This window comes from Schistocerca piceifrons, chromosome 1 (assembly GCF_021461385.2).
Source record: "Schistocerca piceifrons isolate TAMUIC-IGC-003096 chromosome 1, iqSchPice1.1, whole genome shotgun sequence".
Lineage (NCBI taxonomy): Eukaryota > Metazoa > Arthropoda > Insecta > Orthoptera > Acrididae > Schistocerca > Schistocerca piceifrons.
Genome location: NC_060138.1, coordinates 656,078,004 through 656,104,650, shown reverse-complemented (window position 1 = coordinate 656,104,650; position 26,647 = coordinate 656,078,004). Strand labels below are relative to the sequence as shown.

Genomic DNA, 26,647 nt, shown 5'->3' with positions numbered 1-26,647 from the left:
CCTCTTTCTTTCCTTACCCCCAGTCCATATTCACCGACTACTTTTCCTTCTCTTCCTTTTTCCTTCTATCAAATTCAACTCCCCCATGACTATTAAACTTTCGTCTCTCTTAACTATTCGAACAATTTCTTTTATCTCATCATGCATTTCCTCAACCTCCTCCTCATCTGCGGATCTAGTTGGCATATAAACGTATACTACTGTGGTAGGCGTGAGCTTCGTGTCTATCTTTGCTACAATAATGCGTTCACTATGCTGTTCGTAGTAGCTTATCCGCCCTCCTATTTTTTAATTCATTATTAAACCTACTCCGGCATTACCCCGATTTGATTTTGTATTTATAACACTGTAGTCACCTGATGGTAAGTCTTGTTCCTCCTGCCACCGAGCTTGACTAATTCCCACCATATCTAACTTTTACTTGTCCATTTCCCTTTTTAAATTTTCTAACTTACCTGCCCGATTAAGGGCTCTGACGTTCCACGCTCAGATCTGTAGAACGCCAGTTTTTTTTCTTCCTGATAACGACATCCTCCTGAGTAGTCCCCGCCCGGAGATCCGAATGGGGGACTATTTTACCACCGAAACATTTTACGCAAGAGGACACCATCATCATTTAACCATACAGTACAGTAAAGCTACATGCTCTCGGGAAAATGACGGCTTGCTTTCAACCGTTCGCAGTACCAGCACAGCAATACTTTTTTGGTTGATGTTACAAGGTCAGTTCAGTAATCCAGACTGTTGCCCCTGCTACTACTGAACAGGCCGCTGCCCCTCTTCATTGATATTAAAACTAATCATGTAGACATATCCTGTAAACAGACTCGTTCCACATTATGTAGATAAAAACATAGTTCAAAATATCTATGGAACATGCAACTAACTAAGTTTTTCAATAGCGAAACTGAGGAGTTTTCTAATCTGGGTATTTGTAGCTCATTTATAGGTGGGACAAATGCATTTCCTGTGATGGATATGTGTAGGTTACCCCGGATTCGAGAATCTTGACTCTAATTATCTCCATTTGCGGCTACAGACTTAAAGTTACGGCCACCTCTCATACTTTCCGTGGATTACGAGTCGATCAGCAAGACATCTGGGAAACGGTGTGTCACGACATTAATAAAACGTGTTGTAGTTGTAAGCTTGATCATCTAAACAGAGAGCCTTTTTTTTGTGCTTTACACCGGAGGTGGGTCGTTCGCAAAGCAACGAGTACAAAGGAACAGTTCGCTAAACTGGACCGAAGAACCGAGGAACGACACGGCCGTACACCGTTCGCCTCATTCGGTCTCGCTCCCGCCTCACTCCCGTTCTTCCTCAGGTGTCACTCGTTACGCGTTCCACATTCACTGTTCGTCTTTCACGAGCAAGTTGTCCTTGCTTTTGTTCACTGCGTTCGCCAGTTCTTGTTAAATGTCAATCTGACCTGGAAATCTCGACTTCCGGTTTTTTTGTTTTTAGTTACATACCTGGTGTAAAATTATTTTTATGTAATATACATGACAAAAATCTGCTTATCTTTTCGTCATTTTTATCAAATGTAAACTTGATATTTAGCACAGTTGTTTTTTATTCGTAAATTTTTAGGCTTCAACTGCTTGATTTAAGTTTTTAAGGTAAGGTTTTAATTACAAACATTTCTAAACATTCAGCTACTATTTGCATCCAGTATTCCAAAATCGTGGTTGTTATAGGGTATAGTAGATCTAGTTTTCATTTTTGCCTTTTTGTAAACCCATACAGCACCACACAATTAAACAAAGAAACAGTGTGAACGAATAAAAATGAACGCCCGCCTCCCCTCCCCAAAAAAAAGAGCCACCAGAGAACTACTTTCCAAAAACGAAAGAGTTCCCTCCTCTCTAGTCCACTCACGACGCTCTTGCTCCTGTTTGCAATCGTGAGCTGAGGATACAGTCGGTTCAAGCGTGGCGCATGTGCCATGAAATACAGTTTCCATTATCTGCTTATGGATCTGATTTAATTATTTCTGCTTGTTCTCAGCAATAGTGATACACCTTGTATTTTATTATTGGCTTTTGGCGAAAATATTATACGTGGTGTTCTCCCTCTGCAAACAATTTATGGTAGTGGAAGCTGATAAAAGTAAATTGTCGTAGCGATTGTTCGGTTTCAACTGGTTTGTAAGCTGGTACAAGATGTTACTGAGGGAAGGCAGAGACATTCGATTTCTTCTGCTACTGAGGACTGTTGCGTTGGTGTTTGACAGAATCTAAATTGTCAACTATGGATGGATCATAAGCAATGTTGTAGGCTATTGCTTCAAAAATTTAGGTCTCTGGAATTTATAGTGGGTTCAGCTTGAATTTTGTTTATATGGTTCGGTGCTGATCTAGACGTAATAATGCATGTAATTTAAAGCCATATATAGCGCGTCGCAGGGGGAATGGTCAGTTTTCGGGGATATGGCAGGTACGATCATTCGAAGCGAAACAATACAGCAAACTAAGGCTCTAAAATGCATAACTTAAGAACTATGACCAATTATTCGTCTTAGCTTCCGCGAAACACATCTCTTCAACGGAACAAGAGCTCATAGCTCTTAAGGTATACATTTTAGAGCCCTTACTTACTAGGCATTTTTTTTCTTGTTTTGGTCCATACTAGCTTCTCCCGAATATGGAAAGTAAAGAGCTTGCCGTAGAAATTTGTTTACAGTATCGAAGATGAAGTAGTGCTCATAGCCGTTATGGTATGCATTTTGGACCCCATGTTTACCAGACTTTGTTGCTTCGAATGATCGTACCTGTCCTATCCCTGAATATTGCTATCCCCCTGGGACAGCGGTTCTAGGCGCTACAGTCTGGAACCGCGCGACCGCTACGGTCGCAGGTTCGAATCCTGCCTCGGGCATGGATGTGTGTGATGTCCTTAGGTCAGTTCAGTCTAACTAGTTCTAAGTTCTAGGGGACTGATGACCTCAGAAGTTAAGTCCCATAGTGCTCAGAGCCATTTCTGAACCCCCTGGGACACCCTGTATTTATTTACTATCATTAAAGATCAATGTGCAACTTTCGAAAATGGGAATGTTGCCCAAAGGAAATATCTGCTCCAGCAAAGCTTTTGAACATAATCTTAAGTCGCAATCCGTGGTTTGTTAATATCCTATGAAGAACGTGGGAGCTGTTAGCTGTTCGAATTTCATGTTCTACTGTGTAATTAACATAATTGGGAAACACAAATTTTGTTTTCCAAAGTGATTTGTGCTCCAGGATTAATGCCAAGGAGACAAGTAAGCGTAAATATTACGACTTGGTCAACCTGACATCGAAAATGATTCCAGATACGTCGATACATTTTTCTCTATTGCCAGAGCTACACAACAACCGCCACAATCACTAAGAACCATGTTCTGTCTGATGACGGGTCTCTAGGCAACTTAGGATCAGTAATGGTACAATAAATTCTGCCATCACGAAAAGCAAGTGGCTGCGGCTGTTTCTGAATCCGCAAATGCAACGTTTTTTTAATTGTGTGTGTTTGTGTTGCAGCGCGACGCGCAGCTGTACCGGCTGGGGGTGGCGTTGGGCGCGGCGCTGGCGGCCAGTTGGGTGCTGGGGGCGGCGGGGGCGTCCGTGGCGTGGCTGGTGCTGCTGCTGGCGGCGGCGGGCGCCGTCTGGAGGCAGTCGGTGTGCTCGCTGCTCGAGGCCGCTGCCGCCTTCGAGGCTCTGCGCGTGCGCAGGAAGCGCGCCCTGGCCGCCGGCGAGACCGCCGAGTGGCTCAACGTCGCCATCAACAGGTGGTCAGTGTCACGCGGACACACACTTCGTCTCACATAAGTTATATGGCTGACGTGTCCGCACAGGTGTATATAAGCTTTTCTATTCAGTGCAATACACCGCATAGTGGCATCGAAGTATGGCGATATACCGCAAACTACATCGAATTTCCAGTACATCGACTGTTTATTATAACTGAAGAAAGCTATAGCTAAGATACCACTGAACCTTAAGTAAAACAGATACTTACATAATGTCCCAAACATTTTTTAGAAATTACAAAAACGGTCATTAAAAATATACAGATATTTTATAAATAACCCAATACTTCCTTTCTGTGCTTTTGCAAAATCAGATTTTATTCTATCTTTTGCCCTATAATCCATTTCGTTGTTGATTCAATACCTCAGGGATATCATTCAAATCAAGTAAAGGATAATTCCTTGGCGCCATGTATGAAAGATGCTGCAACTGATAATACCAGAGGCGTTCGATAAGTAATGCGACACGTTTTTTTCTCGGTCAGTTTCGGTTGAAAAATGCAGAATTTGTTGTGGTACAACGTAGAATATTCCCGCTTCAGCCGCTATAGTTTCATGAAATCCTGGTAGGTGGCGGCGCTGTACGTAGCCTTCAAAATGGCGTCTGTAACGGAGGTGCGTTCCAAGCACAGACCAGTCATTGAGATTCTTTTGCCGGCATATTCATAGACGTTTGTAGGGTGTGCACAGATACATGGCAGCGAACAAAAGCACGGCGAGTCGTTAGCGAGACATCTGTAAACCTGTCCGATCTCCTGCATGCCGGCCAGCCACACACAGCTGTGACTCCCACAACGTTGGAGAGTGCAGACACTCTCCTTCTATGTGATCGACGGATCACAATGAAAAGCCTCGCTGCACGGCTGGACGTCTCTGATGGTAGTGCTGGCACACCCGTACACCAGCTGGGCCCTCAAAGTAAGATGACGTAAGTAGCGTTTTGTAGCCAAAAGAGTGCAGAATGATATGCTGTATTAGAATCCTGAATAAAACCAATCTGCTTTCAGAAAAAGAATGTGTTGCATTACATATTGAACGCTCTTTGTAATTATGTACTTGACGCTAAGGAACCTTTTTTGAATGTCGCGTGATGGTATCCGTGACCTGACCGAATCACGTAGCCTGCAAATAAATACACATTACTAGAGTTTTTGGTCGTTTCGTGATGCCATTCTTTAAGTACGTTGAAACTGCGCTGCACACTTTACAGAGAACATTTCACATGAAAGAGTTATGCCAACTATTGCCAAATATTTAGATGTATGCACTAACCTGATGTACTAATTTGTCATTGTCCCTTCAATAATAAAAAGTCTCTTCATTTTAATCACTCTTCATGAAGTCTTTAATTTTCTGCTACAGCATTCGCACAAGTATTGCATCGTTACAGTCTGTTCTTTGAAGGGGGGAGGGAGGGGGGATCTAAAACGCAAGTCTGTAATGCCAGAGCCGTAAACATGATCTGTAGGAGCCATTTCTGGTTATTTCATTTAGAAAAAGTCTCTGCATCTCTCTTGCTACAATTTCTTGGACGGCATCGGAAACAATTTTATAAAGCATAGTAAGGGTATAATTTTGGTGCTTGTGCAATATTTGTCAACAAAAATTTCTTTTGGAGCCACTGCTAATGCCACAATATCTGCTGGGCTGGTGACATAATGGATATTTCTCATACATTAAGCATTGTAATCGCATTGGTCTGACGAAAATGAATGTCGTTCACACCGCTCCTGTATCCTAAACAGTTTTATACCGTACAGTAACTTCTGTTCCACTGACTGGGCATACATGTATTAATTCTTCCCTCAGCTGTGGAGGGTTTCAACAACTCGTCACTAGTAGTGTTGTCAAAGTGGTATTAACATTCAGTATGAATGTGTCTAAGTCAAATCTGTGTTTGCTTTTCTTCTCGGCTTGACGCATGGAGGTTTGTCGACTGTTCTGGTTCAGTTAAAGTGATGATTACGTTCCGATATATCAAACGAACGAATGTTCGTGTGCTGTGTGTCACGCCCTCTCGAGTAGCGAAAGTTATTTAAAACAACAAAATACATAAGAAGGTAGGTACGCCGAGTAGATGAATCATGTTAAGCAAAATCGATGTATCGAATATATCGAACCGTTATCAATATATCGGGCAATTCGTTGTATCGTTACTAAACTTAGAGTACTTTTAAAACATCGATATATATCGACCATCCCTCATTCAGGGCAATGCGATAAATACACACACCGATAAAAGTTTTGCATCACCCTGGTTCCCAGAACTCCTGAAGACAGACGTTGACTGTGGATATTTTATCCCTTTGCCTGTTCAGAGACGTCACTAAACTGGCTCGAAAACGTAAACAAACCTGCATAAGCAGCGCCTAATAGACGGAGGCGATCCGACAGCTGATCAGTTCCAGTCACTCCACGAGGAATGGGATACACGGCTCGTGTTGTTTGTAGTTCAACCATGCCTAGACGGTCAATATCGCGGTTCGATCGCGTCCGCATTGCTACTTTGTGCCAGGAAGGGCTCTCAACAAGGGAAGTGTCCAGGCGCCTCGGAGTAAACCAGAGCGATGTTGTTCGAACATGGAGGAGATACAGAGAGACAGGAACTGTCGATCACATACCTCGCTCACGCCGCCCAAGGGCTACTACTGCAGTGGATGACCGCTACCTACGGATCATGGCTCGCAGGAACCCTGACAGCAAAGCCACCATGTCGAATAATGCTTTTCGTGCAGCCACAGGATGTCGTGTTACGACTCAAACCGTGCGCAGTAGGCTGCATTATGCGCAACTTCACTCCTGACGTTCAAGGCGAGGTCCATCTTTGCAACCACACCATGCAGCGCGGTACAGATGGGCCCAACAACATGCCGAGTGGACCACTCAGGATTGGCATCACGTTCTCTTCACCGTTGAGTGTCGCATTGCCTTCAACCAGACAATCGTCGGAGACGTGTTTGGAGGCAACCGGGTCAGGCTGAACGCCTTAGACACACTGTGCAGCAAGGTGGAGGTTCCCTGCTGTTTTGGGGTGGCATTATTTGGGACCGTCGTACGCCGCTGGTGGTCATAGAAGGCGCCGTAACGGCTGTACGAACGTGAATGCCATCCTCCGACCGATAGTGCAACCTTGATGAACTTGTGGATAGTATGCCATGACGAATACAGGCATGCATCAATGCAAGAGGACGTGCTACTGGGTATTAGAGGTACCGGGGTGTACAGCAATCTGGACCAATACCTCTGTAGGTCTCGCTGTATGGTGGTACAACATGAAGTGTGTGGTTTTCATGAGCAATAAAAAAGGCGGAAATGATGTTTACGTTGATCTCTATTCCAATTTTCTGTACAGGTTCCGGACCTCTCGGAACCGAAGTGATGCAAAACGTTTTTTGATGTGTGTATGACATTGTTTCCACAGCAGCTCAGACACATTGGAAATCATCTCCTGATTGAAGTAGCTCCCTCCCTTCCCATCAGACATGTGGCGTAGGTCAACAGCCGTGTTAAAACATTAACGTGAAACGAAGAGAGCTTCATTACAGATAAGCGCAAATTCAAAGCCTGCTTGACAAACAGTAACTGAACGAACCCAAAACGAACATAAGGAAAGCAATGCCAGGAGCACTCAGTGAATCCGAAAGTAATATTTTGTCAAATGATTCGACTAATATCCGAAGACATTTTGGCCTTAGGAATACTGAGTAAGCCATTACAATTAATTTACACACATTGGTACCGAAATGGACGATGACAGGGATAAGGCCAAAATAAAGAATTTGGTCTTCCATACTACAGTGGGTAGTCAAATTAAAACGAGACAGAAGGGAAAAAGTAAGTAAACAGTTTATTATTTCAAAAGTAATGGCCATAGCTGTTGAAATATTTATCCCATTGTGAGATAGTGGAAAAATGTTTGCGGTTGCTTACGGATTGTATCCAGGGGTGAATCTCTTCCTCAGAAACAAATCAACTGTGATCCCAACCTTTCTTCAGGACTCTAAAAAATATGGAAATTGCATGGGGTGAGATCGAGATTGTTGGGAGGATGTGTAAGGGCTTCCTAGCGAATCTTCTGCAGCGTAGTCGAAACAACAGGCACGCCAGCTCCGGGAAAGTCATAATGTCCTTTTTCTTTGACTGCAAGGGCCTGCTGCTCGTTGATGTTCTGAAACTCGGTGCTACAATTAAAGCACCGCGATACGTGGACACTTGGCAAAAACTGAAGAGCACCATCAAGCCCAAACGTTCACGAATTTTGCCGGACGGCATAGTTTTGTTCAACATTAATGTCTACCCATATGTTGCCAGCACCGCTTCGACTACGCTGCAGAAGTTTCGCTGGGACGCCTTTGCACTTCCTCCATACAGTCCCGATCTCTGCCTAAGCAATTTTAGAGCCATGAAGGAAGACATTCGTGCTCGTCTATTCGTTTCGGACGAAGAGGTGCAAGTCTGGGTAGATCATGATTCTGTAGGCGACCACAAACATTTTTCCATGAAGGTACTGATAGTCCTGTCTGGCAGTGGGATGAATGTTTCAACAGCTATGACGAGTATCTGTGAAATAATAAACTGTTTACTTACTTTTTTCTCATCTGTCTCGTTTTCATTTGACTTCACCTTGTATTATTGCTCAATAGTGGAAAGGCATCGAAAGCAAGCTACACCTGTGAGATTCCACAGAGATTATGAGAAAGAACTTGCTCGCCTTCTAGCAGCAGTTCAGCGTAGGTCGATGTAGCAACGATAATAAACAATTGACAGTTTTTACAAAGCCGTTCCTTTTTGCAGCACCGACATGAAGCTAGACCAGTCTCTAAGCATTGAGTTTTTGACTTCGGTATTCAGATTTCTACACTTAGTGTATCATATCCATTCAAGATCGCTCTTTACATAGGCTGACCACTGCCGCTACGTTACACCTACTGAGTACGGCTCTCTGCATGTGATCGTTTTATCCAGTGACGGAAAAAAATCGCAACACCAAAAAGAAAGTAATGTAGAGTAATGAAATTTTGGGGATACATTTGCCTACGTATCAAATTTAAGTGATTAACATTGCAAGATCACAGGTTAATGTAAGCACATGGTTAGCCATTGTGAAAGTGAAATTATGGTACATTAATAACCGGTGTAGTAGCCAGAATATTGAATGGAAGCGTGCAAACGTGCATGCCGGATGTCAGTTTGTAGGATGGAGTTCCATGCCTGTTGCAGTTGGTCGGTCAGTACAGTGACGGTTAATGCAGACTGTGGATGACACTGGAGTTGTCGTCCTATGTCGTCGCGTACGCACTCGATTGGAGACAGAGCTAGTGATTGAGCAGGTGAAGGTAACATGTCGACACTCTATAGAGCATGTTGGGTTACAACAGAGGTATGTGGGCGAGGGTTATCGTGTTGGAAAACACCCCCAATAATGCTGTTTATGAATAGCAGTACAACAGATCGAATCATCAGATTGACGTACAAGTTTGCAATCAGGTAGCGTGGGATAATCACGAGAGTGCTCCTGCTGTCATTCGAAATCGCACTCCTGATCGTAACTCTAGGTGTAGGTCAAGAGTGTATAGGAGATAGGCAGGCTAGCCCTCAACTGGCCTCCTCCTGACCAACACACTGCCATCACTGGTACCGAGGCAGAACCAGTTTTCATCAGGAAACACAACAGACTTCCACCCTGCCCTCCAGTGAGCTCTCGCTCACACCACTGAAGTCGAAAATGGCTGTGGTTTGGTGTCAGTGGAATGCATGCTACTGGGCTTCTGGCTGGGAGCTGCCCTTAAAGTAACCGGGTCGTAACAATTCGTTGTGTCATAATGCTGCAAACTGCTGCTGAAATTGTTGCTCCAGATGCAGTATGATTAGCCAGAGCCATATGCCAAACATGATGGTGTTGCCTCTCCGTAGTGCATGTGTTTGTCTGGAGTCTGGTCTTCTTGTGACCTGTGACCGTACCGTCTCATAAGCACCACTGCCAGCAATCATGTACGGTGGTTACATTCCTCCCAAGTCTTTCTGCGATGTCGCAGAAGTAACATCTGGCTTCTTGTAGCCTTGTTACACAACCTCATTCAAACTCATTGGGCTGTTGGTAATGGCTCTTTGTTGCCTTAAAGGCATTCTTCCCAAACACCAAATCACCACGTCCAGTCTCAAAGATAACTAACGCTCACAACCAGTACAGTGTGTATTTAAATCAACCCTGATTGGCATGTTCATAATGGTGCTACTAGCGACACTCTTATGCGACCGGCGTGAAATTTGAATAAATGTAGGTTGATTCTTAGAAAGAAGCCACTATTAATAATGCTATTTATTTAAGTAAATAGTGCCGTAACCGGTTACAAACTGACAGGTTCATCATCAGACAGCTGTTCACCAGATTCACAAGATGCACTTTACATAATCGTCAGCCTTCGATTTTTATTCTCCCACTGTAGCGAAATATTCTTCGTGTGTTCGTGCCCTATGTTGATGCCCTACGGTAGAAAACAATGTTAGAAGCACCATGTGTTAACATAACTAACCTCCAAACGATGTAATACAGAGTAAGCAAATATGTGAGATTAAGTGGTTATAGTACTTTCATCGAAAATTTCGCGAAATTTTGTTGCAAAGCTGCAGGATTGTATTTTTGAAACATTGGAATTTTATGCAGGCCATTCAGCATGTACGTAAAAGTATGCCATCCTATGTTGGTCTGGATGGCAAGATGAGCTGTCGATGCACATGTCTGTGGCTGTTTGCTTTCTGTAAATTTCGAAGCGATATATATAATGTATATATTGTAATACATGAACTTCTTTGGCACTTTTTTACACCAAAATATAGCTGCCTGTTGAGTTACACATTATTGAATTTGTAAAATTGGTTCAAAGTTATTGTGCGCCATACAATGTTAATATAATTTCAACTGTCATATTGTTCATTTTATCTCACCTCTATGTTGTTATCTCTATATAGCACAGAATTTACGTAATACCATGTAAGTAGCATTTACACAAACTGGTTACTACATCTGTCAACTTCACCTGTAATATTATATGCTCATAATGTAAGGTTTATCTTGGTGTTTTAATTGTTCATGGTATTACGTTTATTCTTTAAAAACAGTCATACTGTGAAATCAAAGCAATCTGTATATTGTAATATCTCTGAGAGAGAACACCTCTGGCGCTGTTGTATTTGTGAAACCGCCATCTGTGTGTCAACTTCAGATGTGGCAAGTACTTTTTGGTGCTTGTGTGTGTGGTGCTTTGCACAATATGGTGATATGCAAATCATATAAGTGCTGCATATACTTTGCAATGTTTCAAAAACACAATCCTGCAGCTTTGCAACAAAATTTCGCGAAATTTTCGATGTAAGTACTATAACCACTTAACCTCACATATTTGTTTACTCTGTGTTACATCGTTTGGAGGTTAGTTATGTTAACATATGGTACTTCTAACATTATTTTCTACCGTAGGGCATCCACATAGGGCACCAACACGAAGAATATTTCGCTACAGTGGGAGAATAAAAATCGAAGGCTGACGATTATGTAAAGTGCAACTTTTAAATCTGGTGAACAGCTGTCTGATGATGAATCTGTCAATTTGTAACGGTTACGGCACTATTTTCTTAAATAAATAGCATCATTAATAGTGGCTGGTAGCTGTCTTCTTCTTTGTAGGAATCGGCCTACATTAATTGTACACAGCCACGGTGTCAACATGTCAGTTTTAGACGAAATTTGAATAGACATCATGTTCAAAATGTAGAAACACGTCTATCAACCCTCGTTTATATCGCACAACTCCTTCCTGATGTTGCGACTTTTTTCTGTTAGTGTATACTGTATGAAACCTCCTTCATTACATAAGCAGTAAGATAACTGAGAATATGTACAAGCTCTTGCCCGTGACATTAGTGCGTCTCTTACGGACTGACGTACTGCCAACAGGTGGGTGCTAAGCTCAGACAGCGTGTTCGCCCTGGTCAAGGAGCATCTGGAGCCGCTGCTAAACGACGCAAAGCCGGGCATCGTGGGTGAGTCTCACATTCTCTGTACTCACTTTTCTCGCCTTTAACTCTCATTGTCGCTTTTTCAATTCCTCTTTAGTACGACTCTTTCTACTTGAAACGATTACGTAGTATTCTTTGTTATTTCCAATGTAGTTTTGTATTCTTCCAGTCAAGAAAATTAATTGTAAGTCATACGACAAAATAAATTTACACTGCCTGACAAAAAGAAACTTAGACTCCTAAGTAGAGAAGTAGAAAACGAAATGAAATTTCAGTGATTGAGAGGGTATATTGTGTTATTTCAGTGATTACAGTGTTGAGTCAAATTTGCAAAGAAATGGGCAGTATGAGCTCACTTATTAGTGAGATATTACACTCTCTCTCTTCCTGATGCGTGCACTGATTTTGTTGGGATGTGTGTCATATAGCCTCTATGCATCTCCTGAGACAAGATGGGGCCACGCTGTTATAACCGCTTCTTGATATTCTAGATAGTGGCGTTTGTATGGAGTTGAAGTCCGAGCAGTTCCCACACATGTTCTGTTGAAGACAGATGTGTGGATATTGCTGGCCACGGCAGTAGCACATCATCACGGAGTCAGTTCACAGACACATGTGGCATGTGCGGATGAGCATTGTCCTGTTAAAAAATGACACCACCCTACGGTCGCATGAGAGGTAACAGATTAGCATGCAGGATGTCCGTGACGTACCGTTGTTCCGCCAGACTTCCCTCATCTATTAGCACCCGTAATCCGAAATTATATCCGATGGTACCCCACACATTGACGCCAGGGGTAACACGCCGTTCACCGCCGTTCTCGACATCGATGGTCATCTAGGATAGTGCAGAACCGCGATTCATCACGGAATACAATACGACACCATTCATGAACAGTCTATAACTTCCCTTCCGAAACTGTTAATAGGGTAGAATTAACGCCAACCTAGTATGGGACATAAATTCCCTAGTCCGGCTGCTGCTGCTGCTCTCCAGCCAGTCGTGTGGGATGACTTATAATCTTATAGGGAGTCCATCACTTGTTCTTGTATGTCAGACACAGATATGAAAGAGTTCCAATGTGGCTGGTGCCCAATACAGCGATCCTCCCTTGTGGTGGTTAGACATGGTAGACTGGAACCTTGAAGACGAGCAGGCTTGCCTTCGCGTTTCCACACAACAGTATCGGGGCACTTTCACATCAGAATGACTCAAAAATCTGGAAACTGACGAACCAATATACTATTGGATCAGGTGGCCAAAAAGAGACACACAATGATGCCCCTTTCAGACTCTGTCAGGTGCTGATAACACTGTCTCACACGAGTACCAGACACGTCTGTATCCTTCACAATGATCACTCAACATCTGACGCTGTTGACGTCCCTTATATACCGTACCAGGCCAGACAATAAACACGAACACCACTAACAGCCACTCTACCTGTCACAGAGAACTGTAACTGTAATAATTTATACACGTACACGGTGTGCACGTAGTTACAATGACATCCGACAATGTCTTCGCAATGCTTCACTTTTTTTGTCAGGCAGTGGATTAGAGAAACCTTAAAACTTCACACGTCATGGCAATGGAATCAAAAATCAAAATAAGTATTCATGAGTATGAACAGTTCTTGTTCTCGACGGGAAGTCGGTATGTTTTATTCGGAAAACCGTTTTAGACACGTGATACAGACTATCTTCAGATCCGTAGATATAATTACAACAAAACGCAGCATATCGGTGGGCTATACTTGTACATACAGCTATCAGACATTCACAAACGTGAGGCAACATTAGGAATATAGCAGACAACGCCGTCAATAGGCTTTTGGTGGAGCACTTCGTAGGCTACCAATAGTGGAAAATGGGAACTAGGACTAGGCAAGTAGATGCTGTGAAGAAGCAGCTCTACTGGTAAAAATAGTGTGTCCAGCAATTACTTATGTGGGAAGTTCATATTCCAGTGTTCGACTGCTGACATCATCGTCGACGTTCACCAACAACGTTACCTAATAAAGAATGGGCATATATTCTGTCATCACATGTGGTAGGGACCAGGCTACACTTGGCAGTAGACATTCGCTGAAATTAAATTATGGCTGTAGAACACTAACCGTCTAAAATTACAATTATAGTTAAACATCGCATAGATATCTGCCACTAGTACTAACAAGTGGTCCTGGAATGTCTGCAGGATAGTTTAGCTGTAGAGACTATCTTGTCGTACATGTAACCAATCTTAGGCTTAAGATTCGACATACACTGCGAAATTGCGACCTCCGGAAATTTGCGGGACAATTTCGTATCTCCTTTGTCTTTTTCACCACATTTCGTTTAAATTCAGGAATTGCTCCTTTTCACGTTTTAATAGAACTAATGTGTCTATGCAGCTGAAACGGGTGTAATGTACCTAAGACTTTCCATTTTCTGTGACATTTACATTATTTAAGGTCATATAGTAAAAGACTTCTTAATACATGAGAGGTACGGCAGTTAAGTAAAATAAGAATACACACTTTTCTAATTAAGGGAGTCTATGGTTCACCGTAGTAATCACATCATAAAGCGCGTGCAGCAAGAAGGAAATATTTGATAAATAAGCTCCTTCTATGGATGCCACGGGAATGAGTTCGACATTTGGCGGAATAGTAATGAAACTTCATAAATGAGAGGATTTTAGTGTAGTATCTTTACCAGCAGGACACTGTACATTACTCTTCAGACATAAAATTGTGTCAACCACAACTGTAACAACCGAAAAAGATTTTAAAGTTCGTCGTCTGCGCTAGGTCAAGCGCTTGTAATATCAGCTGCTCGAGACGACACAAGGAAGCAACAGTGAAGAAACTAATCTCGTTGCGGCGCAAACGGCGAAAGCAAAGCAAAGCAGGAGCCCTACCACCTCTTCTAATTGGATTCCTGAAAGTCCGAACCAGGAACTTCTTGGGCGTGTCTGACGTACTGGGAAGCCAAGAAAAAGGTTTCTTAAAAAAACGAGGAGCTGTAAGCGAAAGCACAGTTCTTTTAACGTTTAGTTCCATCCATTATTCTAAAACTAACTAATTTTTGTTGTGCGATCCTCGTTGAACAAGACGATTATGTCGTCTCAAGCTTCCGCAAATTCTTGAAAGATTCCTATGAAGTCATTTGAGCGAGTTTTTCATAATTACCGTTTGTCTTACGTTTTACACCGGTATCTGCGAACAGAATCCACCCAACTGAAGTGATTTTCGATACAAACTCGTACTGTTGTCCATCCGCATAATTACATGTAGGCACGACTTGATGAAAAGACATTCGTCAAATTAAAGAAAAAAATTAAGTTTAAGTCTTTGTCGTCATTACTAAGATCACGCATTTCCGCAATGAAGTATACTGTTAATTCTGGGGTTAAACTGTAGTGAAGTCGTCGAAATAAATTCCACGGCTACTATTAATATCTTTTTCCAGTTGCAAACAGCTATGCATGAACAGTCTTGCATATACACTAATGGCCATTAAAATTGCTACACCACGAAGATGACGTGCTACAGACGCGAAATTTAACAGACAGGTGGAACATGCTGTGCTATGCAAATGAATAGCTTTTCAGAGCATTCACACAAGGTTGGCGCCGGTGGCGACACCTACAACGTGCTGACATGAGGAAAGTTTCCAACCGATTTCTCATACACAAACAGCAGTTGACCGGCGTTGCCTGGTGAAACGTTGTTGTGATGCCTCGTGTGAGGAGGAGAAATGCGTACCATCACGTTTCCGACTTTGATAAAAGTCGGATTGCACCCTATCGCGATTGCGGTTTATCGTATCGCGACATTGCTGCTCGCTTTGGTCGAGATCCAATGACTGTTACCAGAATATGGAATCGGTGGGTTCAGGAGGGTAATACGGAACGCCGTGCTGGATCCCAACGGCCTGGTATCAGTAGCAGTCGAGATGACAGGCATCTTATCCGCATGGCTGTAACGGATCGTGCAGCCACGTCTCGATCCCTGAGTCAACAAATGGGGACGTCTGCAAGACAACAACCATCTGCACGAACAGTTCGACGACGTTTGCAGCAGCATGGACTATCAGCTCGGAGACCATGGCTGCGGTTACCCCTGACGCTGCATCACAGACATGAGCGCCTGCGATGGTGTACTCAACGACGAACCTGGGTGCACGAATGGCAAAACGTCATTTTTTGGGATGAATGCACGTTCTGTTTACAGCATAATGATTGTCGCATCCGTGTTTGGCGACATCGCGGTGAACGCACATAGAAAGCGTGTATTCGTATCGCCATAATGGCGTATCACCCGGCGTGATGGTATGGGGTGCCATTGGTTACATGTCTCGGTCACTTCTTGTTCGCATTGACGGCACTTTGAACAGTGTTACGACCCGTGGCTCCACCCTTCATTCGGTCCCTGCGAAACCTTACATTTCAGCAGGATAATGCACGACCGCATGTTGCAGGTCCTGTACGGGCCTTTCTCTATACACAAAATGTTCGACTGCTGCCCTGGCCAGCACATTCTCCAGATCTCTCACCAATTGAAAACGTCTGGTCAAAGGTGACCGAGCAACTGGCTCGTCACAATACGCCCGTCACTACTCTTGATGAACTGTGGTATCGTGTTGAAGCTGCATGGGCAGCTGTACCTGTACACGCCATCCAAGCTCTGTTTGACTCAATGCCCAGGCGTATAAAAGCCGTTATTACGGCCAGAGGTGGTTGTTCTGGGTACTGATTTCTCAGGATCTATGCACCCAAATTGCGTGAAAATGTAATCACATGTCAGTTCTAGTATAATATATTTGTCTAATGACTACCCGTTTATCATCTGCATTTCTTCTTGGTGTAGCAGATTTAATGGGCAGTAGTATAACTTTAAGTCCCTGACGCTAAAATGGTTGTGGCAAAAACTAGCAATGGCATTTTGCTACTTCTGATAAATCATCAAACTTTCCTCGTTATGACAGCTGTGGCGCTGACATTTTGTTCCGTGAGAGTAAATACAAGAAGTATTCAGTAATTAAAGCAATACACCTTTTTCTAAAAGCATGGCGGTTTTATTCAGGATTCCAGTACACCATGTTATTCCCCAATCTTTCGGCTACAAACCCCTACAACATAATCTCCGTGCAATGGGACGGCTTCACGCCATCTTACTAGGAACGCCTGTATGCCCGTTTGGTATCACTCTACCGGTAGACGTCGGAGTCAACATCTTGCTGCATCAATAACAACACCATCATCTACTATTGCTTCGTGCGGAATGCGTTCCTCATTGGTCCAAACAGATGGAAGTCTGAAGGTGCGAAATCCGGGCTGTAGAGTGAATGAAGAAGAAGAGTCCAATGAAGTCCCGTGAGTTCCTCTCATGTGCGCAGACTCGCGTGAGGCATTGCGTTGTCATGGAGAAGGATAAGTTAGTTCGCACAGATGGTCCTTCGTTGCTCTTTGTGGGCTTGTGTTAGAGGCGAGGAACCCAGCAGGCACACACCAACTGATGGACGAGTGTGTCAGAACAAGCAACAGAGACTACCAGCTGTGCAGCGAGGTGTCTGATTGTGAGCCGTCGATCAATTCGAATGAGCTTGTTCGCACGTTTCAACACTGCCATCGTCACAGCTGTGTGGGGCCAGCCGGCTCACTGGAGATCGGACAGGTTTGCGAGACCTGGTTGCGATGATAACAGACGCCTCGTCCAACGAGTCACGGTGCTTTTGTTCACTGACAGGTGTCCGTAGACATTCTGCAAGAGCCTGTGAATATCTGCAGTGCTTTGGTTTTACGCCGAAAAAAAAACTAAATGACAATTCTCTGGTTGGAACACACGTCCGCTACAGACTCCATTTACAAAGCTACGTATAGCGCCTTCACGTAGCAGAACTTTATGAAAGTGTAGGAGCTGAAGGATGAATTTATTTATTCCATTATTTCATTAACAGTAGAGAGTAACCCACCGCATTGAAATGTAAGGTGGGTCGGATGCTTCTGAATCTAATAGCAAAGACTTCTCATTGTTACAGTCTTATTGGTATACAGCGGTTAATGCTTTTTTTTTAAAAAAAAAAGTAATTTAAAGAACATAATACATAAAGATTTCTCTGAGGTTACGGAGAATTGAATGCTTAACAGTTGTTAAAATGGTTCCATATAATTTTTTACTATCTAGTTGATGAGAATATAATTTATACAATGCAAATTTCAAAGAAAAATAAAACTAAAAGAATATGTAACACAATGAGCGCAGTTAAAAATAATTTGTAATATATAGAGGGAAGTGATATGCTGTATTTGGATGAGTAATACAGTCTAAGTAGCATGTTGGTTAGTAATTGCCTATTTCTATCTACTTCAGATGAGAAGGTCTCGGTACAACCTCGAGCTATTCTTATCTGAAATGGTTTGCGCTAATGTATATTTGCACAGATTATACAGATTAAATACTGATTGAGCACTTCATACATAGAATACATGAATTTTAGCTTCCACCACGTCCCACAACAAATTCAGCACTTTTCCTGAACCGAAATTGGTCGAGAAAAAATGTGTTGCATTTCTATTGAACGCCACTCGTATTAAAGAGTCATTTACCATTTATTACGAGAGATACAAAAAATGTACAAGGGTTGGACAAAAATATGGAAACACGGCCAGAAATACATGCTTAAACACAAATGCCGATGCTAGCCAAACTTGCAGGTTGCGCTGTTTTATTTGACTACGAACGTGCCATGTCTTCAATTGCCAGTCAACCAGTGTTCGCCCCGGTAGCTGAGTGGTCGCCGGCTTGGTAGCTCAGCGTGTTCGGTCAGAGGGGTAGCTGCCCTCTGTAACGGCGCAACACTGAACTTGAACGGGTGTAATGGGACATCCGCACCGAACAACTGCAACGAACAATATTAGACAAAACGAGAACAAAAAAAAAAAGTGGTCAGGGCGACAGAATGTCAATCCTAAGGGCCCGGGTTTGATTCCTGGCTGGGTCGTTGATTTTCTACGCTCAGGGAGTGGGTGTTGTGTTGTCCTAATCATCATCATTTCATCCCCAGCGACGCGCAAGTCGCCGAAGTGGCGTCAAATCGAGAGGCTTGCACCCGGCGAACGGTCTACCCGACGGGAGGCCCTAGTCACATGACATTTATTTATTTAATGAACCAATTGGGCAGCGTTCTTTATAGTTGTGAGTGCATTATGTCAGGGCTAATTGAATTCGAACCTGGGAAAATGTTATTGCTCGTATGATAGGTGCTTTCGTAACCAAGGGAGCCGAAGCATTTGGTGTTTCAAGAGGCACCATATCGAAGATTAGTACCGCACACAGGGAAAGAAAAACGTGGACCGCTAAGTCACAATGCGGACGAAAATGTGTGTTGAGTGATGATGACAGACGGTCACTGAAGACGATTTTGACGAAAAACTAAGAGGCAGACAGCTGCAAAGTCACTGCAGAATTGAATGTCTCATTCACGTACCCTGTCAGCAGCAAAACAACACGAAGCAGGGAACTGCAGAGCGAGCTGGAATTCCAAAACCACGCATTAGTGATGCGTGGCTACTAACACAAAAAGTGGTGCCCAAACTATAAAATCTGGGCTATAGAACTATGGAAGAAAGTCATTTAGTCGTCTGCGTCTTGTTGCACACAGTTTCCAACTTCTGGCCGAGCTTAAGTCCCAACAGTGAAGTACGGCGGGGATTCAATGATGATTTGGGCAGCCATATGGTTACTTTCATGGATTATGTGACCGTTCCTGCCAAGGATTATGTGACCATTATAGTTTACCAGCTCCATCCCATCCCCAATGATGACGCTGTGTTCCAAGACGACAAGGCACCTGATGACAGAGCACGAATCACAAAGGACTGGTTTTGTGAGCACGATAATGAACTGTCGTGCCTCCCCTAACAACCACACTCACCAGAGTTACGTATTGTTGAGCCTTTGTGGTCTACTTCGGAGAAAACATGATCGCTATCCTCTTCAATCATCGTTACCTGAACTTGCCTCTACTTTGCAAGGAGACTTGTGTAACATTCCCTTGAAAACCATACAGGACCTGTATCTATCCTTTCCGAGCTGACTAAAACCTATTTTCAATGCCAATGGGCTTCCTACAGCGTATTAGTCAGGGTAATGTGTTGTGTTTTTGATGTTTCCGTATTTTTATCCGACCTCTGACTTTTGTCAACGATTGAGAGAAAAGAAGAAACTGTAAGACTGCAGCTAGCAACGCAATCAGCTATATAGTGCATTTATGTCGCAGTAGATTCTGGAACACATGAGACAATGCTGGCCTTACGACTTATCTTAGAAGAAAGATTAAGGAAAGGCAAACCTACGTTTCTAGCATTTGTAGACGTAGAGAAAGTTTTTGACAATGTTGACTGGAATACTCTCTTTCAAATTCTGAAGGTGGCAGGGGTAAAATACAGGGAGCGAAAGGCTATTTACAATTTGTACCGAAACCACACGGCAGTTATAAGAGTCGATGGGCATGAAAGGGAAGCAGCGGTTGGGAACGGAGTGAGACAGGGTTGTAGCCTGTCCCCGATGTTATTCAATCTGTATATTGAGCCAGCAGTAAAGGAAACAAAAGAAAAATTCGGAGTTGGTATTAAAATCCATGTAGAAGAAATAAAAACTTTGAGGTTCGTCGATGACATTGTAATTCTGTCAGAGACAGCAAAGGAATTGGAAGAGCAGTTGAACGGAATGGACAGTGTCTTGAAAGGAGGATATAAGATGAACATCAACAAAAGCAAAACGAGGATAATGGAATGTAGTCGAATTAAGTCGAGTGATGCTGAGGGAATTAGATTAGGAAATGAGACACTTAAAGTAGTAAAGGAATTTTGCTATTTGGGGAGCAAAATAACTGATGATGGTCAAAGTAGAGAGGATATAAAATGTAGACTGGCAATGGCAAGGAAAGCGTTTCTGAAGAAGAGAAATTTGTTAACTTCGAGTATAGATTTAAGTGTCAGGAAGTCGTTTCTGAAAGTATTTGTATGGAGTGTAGCCATGTATGGAAGTGAAACATGGACGATAAATAGTTTGGATAAGAAGAGAATAGAAGCTTTCGAAATTTGGTGCTACAGAAGAATGCTGAAGATTAGATGGGTAGATCACATAACTAATGAGGAGGTATTGAATATAATTGGGGAGAAGAGGAGTTTGTGGCACAACTTGACTAGAAGAAGGGACCGGTTGGTAGGACATGTTCTAAGGCATCAAGGGATCACAAATTTAGTACTGTAGGGCAGTGTGGAAGGTAAAAATCGTAGGAGACCAAAAGATGAATACACTAAGCAGATTCAGAAGGATGTAGGTTGCAGTAGGTACTGGGAGATGAAGAAACTTGCACAGGATAGGGTATCATGGAGAGCTGCATCAAACCAGTCTCAGGACTGAAGACCACAACAACAACAACAACAACAACAAGATTTTAATTGCTTCAAACGGCAAAGTTATAAATGTGAAACGAGTTACAAATTCTGTTTTGCTTCAGTGTTTTACTTGATAAGTGCCCACCGTCTAGAGATTTATCATTTATAATCATATAAAAAACAGCCAGTTATGAATACAACGTTATTATGTATTGCCTTAGAAAGTAGCATGCACACATGCTGTAGCCGTCGTGATGCGCTGGGGAAAATATTGAAAGTATCTGCCAAATAGTAATTAGGCTCCAAATCGTAATTAGTTCGTTAATAAATCTTATCACAGTGACTAACTTGGTATTAATAACAATGATAATCTATGCAAAACTGAAAGATTAAAATTGTGTGGCGGTCTGGGACTCGAACCTAGAACTTTCCTTTCGCTGTCAACGTTCATATCGTCTGTACTATCCAGGTATAATTAGGCCTCACAACATCAATTCATCCAGTACCTGTGATTTAATTTCCGTACTTCACAGAAACGTTCTGCATACCTTGATTTCCCATATACAACTGACTGACCGCGCAAATCTTACCAACGATCTTACCCAACGACGCACAAGAAAATCAAAAGACCATGAAACAAGCTCTGCTCGCCCAGTTAAAATATCTGACACGTGACCAACCACTACAATAAAGCAAGCTTCATTGAGCTCACCACTTTTCTAATGAGTACATGTCTTACAACCTATAAGTATTTCAAGCATACATAATACACATCTATAAACAGTCCGTAGACCAGATATTACTCTATTACCGTCCGCAGCTCGTGGTCGTGCAGTAGCGTTCTCGCTTCCCGCGCCCGGGTTCCCGGGTTCGATTCCCGGCGGGGTCAGGGATTTTCTCTGTCTCGTGATGACTGGGTGTTGTGTGATGTCCTTAGGTTAGTTACGTTTAAGTAGTTCTAAGTTCTAGGGGACTGATGACCGTAGATGTTAAGTCCCATAGTGCTCAGAGTCATTTGAACCATTTTTGAACTCTATTACCCATTAAATATTGCAGACCTATCATCTTTGATTTACCTTATCTAGTCACATTAATGTGAGCACCTGTAAAAAGCATGTATGCCGGCCGCTGTGGGCGAGCGGTTCTAGGCGCTTCAGTCCGGAACCGCGCTGCTGCTACGGTCGCAGGTTCGAATCCTGCCTCGGGCATGGATGCGTGTGATGTCCTTAGGTTAGTTGGGTTTAAGTAGTTCTAAGTTTTAGGGGACTGATGACCTCAGATGTTAAGTCCCATAGTGCTCAGAGCCATTTGAACCATATGAAAAGCCTGAATAAGCACATTTAGCAACACGGACCCCTGCGAGATGTGCAGGAAGTGAGTCAGTGAGGTTCCGGAAGGTACGGGACAGGGATATGGACCCATGTTGACCCCAGTGCCGTGCCCAACTGCGCTTGGTTTCTCGGTTGAGGATCCATGGCGGGAACAGCCCGATCGAGGCGCTCTCACAGAGTTTTGTGGACAGCTGAGTACGGAAAGCTCACCTTGGTGCTCTTCGAATCACATACGTACACAGCGAACTGTGTATGACACGTGGCATTATGCTGCTGGTAGATGCCATCGTGCCGAGGAAAAACGAACTGCGTGGAGGGGTGGACATAGTCACCAATGATAGATGCATGCTTGCGTTGATCCATTGTGCCCTACAGAATGATGAGATCACCCAGGAATGTCACGAAAATATTCGGCAGACATTAATGCTCCCTCCTCCGGCCTGGACCCTTCCGACGATTGTGCAGGGTGTCTGCTCTCAGACATATTATGCCTTACACGCATAAAACAAGAGCTATCTGAAAGGCACCTGTCGCCATTCAATGGATATCTAGATGCGGTTCTGGTGTGCAAATACCAGCCTTTATCGCCGATGAACAGCAGACTATATCCCAGAATGAGATTTTCACTCTGCAGCGGAGTGTGCGCTGATATGAAACTTCCTGGCAGATTAAAACTGTGTGCCGGACCGAGACTCGAACTCATTCTGGAAACATCCCCCAGGCTGTGGCTAAGCAATGTCCCCACAATATCATTTCTTTCAGGAGTGTTAGTTCTGCAAGGTTCGCAGGAGAGCTTCTGTAAAGTTTGGAAGGTAGGAGACAGGTACTGGCAGAAGTAAAGCTGTGAGGACGGGGCGTGAGTCGTGCTTGGGTAGCTCAGTTAGTAGAGCACTTGCCCGCGAAAGGCAAAGGTCCCGAGTTCGGGTCTCGGTCCGGCACACAGTTTTAATCTGCCAGGAAGTTTCAGCAGACTATATGTTTGCTTGATGAAGGAGGCCTATAGGGAGCAACGTTCGCTGAGTGGTCATTGAGGAGACACTGTAACCTCCCCAGAGAATTTTGAATGACAATATTTAAATGTTAACGAGAATAGAACCTAGTGTAACCTCCCAGCAAATAAAATAATTTATTGACAATGACAATTAAATGAAAAATAGCAATCTGACCCATGTGTAAGCTCCCCACAAAAATGAAAGTCAATTCAATAAAAAAATGAAATCTCAGTGACAATGAAAACGCAAATAGACCGAAATGTCGATCTTAGGCCCTGTTCTTACCTCAGTAAATTGCATCTGCTCTTATTTTTCGGCATAGCTTGGAGGAAATGCATCGCAAAAATTCTTTGAACTTAAGTAAATTTTTTCTTTAAGTAAATGCATGGGAAATTTTCTTTCAATAAAATGTTTGTTTTGTTAAAATGCTTGGTTTGAAAACAAAATTATTATTGGGGCGATTCTTGAACAAATTAATTACACTTAAGATGCATTACATTATCAGATGAGCGCAATGCTGCTTCATTACCTTATTTAAAAAATATACTTCGTCCTGAATCTTGACCAGAGTCCCATGTCGACGCCCGCCGAGTCCTCACACACAACTCCGACTGTCTCTCGCGCGCTACTAGCACTGACTGAGTGCAACTAGCAACTACAACTACCGACTCCCTACATGCAACTGAACTCTCGCGCGGTCAAGCGCAGACTAGCAACGATAAATAACTCTCTGGTCAGAGATTCTGTCATGCCTCGCCATCGCTGTACTAAATACATACGCGTTTCAACACCCTTGATAGCCCCTTGGTTCATGTGGGCGGTCAGTTACTCAACAATTGCACGTCTATTCCTCCGTACACGAATCCATTTTATAATGACTGACCACTGACTTAGAGCTCATATTATAGTCATATTACGAGCGAGGTGGCGCAGTGGTTAGCACACTGTACTCGTATTCGGGAGGACGATGGTTCAATCCCACATCCGACCAACATGATTTAGGTTTTCCGTGATTTCCCTAAATCGCTCCAGGCAAATGCCGGGATGGTTCCTCTGGAAGGGCACGGCCGACTTCCTTCCCCGTCCTTCCCTAATCCGATGAGACCGATGACCTCGCTGTTTGGTCTCCCTCACCCCTCCCCAACAACCCAACCCCAACTCTAGTCATATTGCATTAGGAACATCTACATGTTATATCTTGCCGGAATCGTGGAAATGTCTACTTTTATGTATTGTATGAATCTTACATTTTAGTTGAAATTAGGGGTGACATACACGGTAATAGCTAAGAGAAATCGTACGTTTTCGACCTGTTTTCGGCAAGTGTCAACTTTTAGCACGCATAAAAATCAAACCGAAATTAAGAAAAAAATTTCATTTGCACGGTATAAGATGCAACCTTGTTCTGTTTACAGCCGGATTTTCGTTATTTTTTGATTACTCGTTTCATCGCTATAATGTCAAACGCAAGACGCTGTGATTGAGCTTTCCGTCGTAGCTATTGCGACTTGAACTTTTATCGGTTACATCATATGTCTTTACTAATGAATACTGTTTGTTAGTTAAGAGTTTGTAGAGCAGTTGTGTTAGCAGCTGCAATATACGTGAGCCTGTGGTGGAGCGTAGTTGTCATACCAGCGCGCCGCCATTGTTGTAATGCGCCATATGCGAAGAACGGCAACTTCTTTGTTAGTCGCATTCCAGTACAGCACTGCCGCGTCCAGTTTTTGTTGCGAGTAGAGAGAAATAACATGGGAAATTCCAATAAATGCTCGATATACAGGCAGCTCTCAATACATGAACATCTGTATAGCATATTTCAACGGTAAGCAGAAAAGTCGATTAGCTCGAAAAAATTTTGCAGTAAAGAATACTGACTGAAATAAAAGCTACCTTAATCGCTTTCGCTGCTAGTTGAAGCGTCGCTGCTGCTATCGCAGTCGTCTATTTGGAACAGCAACGGTTCTCTTGCAATGTCAAGACAGTGCGCTCTTCGAGCATAACTGTTTTCAAGTTTGCGTCCATGACTCACTGAATTCCTCCAGAACCTTTGGGGAACATTTTCGAGAGTGGAGAGACACAGCTATAGGGTATGATTTATATTAAAATTCTTGTTCTCCTTTGCTACCAAGTTCTTGACAAATACCCGTATAAGTTCAATGGCGTTCAATTCGCAGTGCACAACAGACAACCACAGAAGTTTAATTTCCTTGTCCACTGAACGCAATATACTCCAAAAGGTATTCCTGCGCCATGAAGTGCGGTCGTGCGTGTTACAGTAGACCAGCTTTAGTAAATTCCTCATATGATGTGGCACCAGATGAAAGTTCTAGATTATTGCTTTCCATCTATCCATCACTAATAGTCCTTTCTCCAATTCGTCGGTGGATTTCGTGGTACTGGATTTATCATCAAGTGATATGGCGCCTAATCTAAAACAAAAATGGTTCAAATGGCTCTGAGCTCTATGGGACGTAACATCTGTGGTCATCAGTCCCCTAGAACTTAGAACTACTTAAACCTAACTAACCTAAGGACATCACACACATCCATGCCCGAGGCAGGATTCAAACCTGCGACCGCAGCAGTTGCGCGGCTCCGGACTGAGTACCTGAACCGCTAGACCACCGCGGCCGGCCTAAAAACAATCGCAGATCTGTTTGGTAATTTTTCGAGAACGTTCCTAAACATCTCTTTGTAGTGTCTGGCATTGATTTTAGAACGACAATTTGCACCTCCTGTTTGCTCAATAAAACACAAGCCAGCCGTAGTAAATAGTTCATCCAGTGTTGGGCAAGTACTTTATTTACCGCAGGAACTCGTCTCTCTTTACTGCTCCTTGGTTGTTTTCCATCAGCACAAGTTTTTTGTTGCACTTTTTGTGCCTAAGACCCAATTTCCAAATAGCACGCCAAAGGGTTGTTTCCTGAAAATCTTCCACTTCCGTCTTCAACTTTTCCAACACGGCTGCCACGGTTGGAAACTGCTTTTCCTTGTAGAAGTCGTAGATTTTTCATCTTATGACTCCCTGTGTAAACTCGTCCAATACAAGCTCCTGTCGCCTGCCAGAACTCTTTTTTTGTGACACAAGACATGAAAATTTTCTACATTCTCTCGAATGTCGCTTCAC

General features: G+C 43.1%; 1 protein-coding gene across 1 annotated transcript in view; it reads left to right on the top strand.

Annotated features, from left to right (window-relative positions):
* The first annotated feature begins 3,244 nt into the window (after window positions 1-3,244).
* The window catches only part of LOC124763286 (tricalbin-1-like), a 295,056-nt gene continuing 271,653 nt past the window's right edge, over window positions 3,245-26,647 (top strand). The window contains exons 1-3 of the mRNA XM_047249126.1: window positions 3,245-3,259; window positions 3,519-3,769; window positions 11,742-11,827. Of these exons, the coding sequence (XP_047105082.1) occupies window positions 3,245-3,259; window positions 3,519-3,769; window positions 11,742-11,827 (352 nt within the window). The remainder of the gene's footprint in view (window positions 3,260-3,518; window positions 3,770-11,741; window positions 11,828-26,647) is intronic.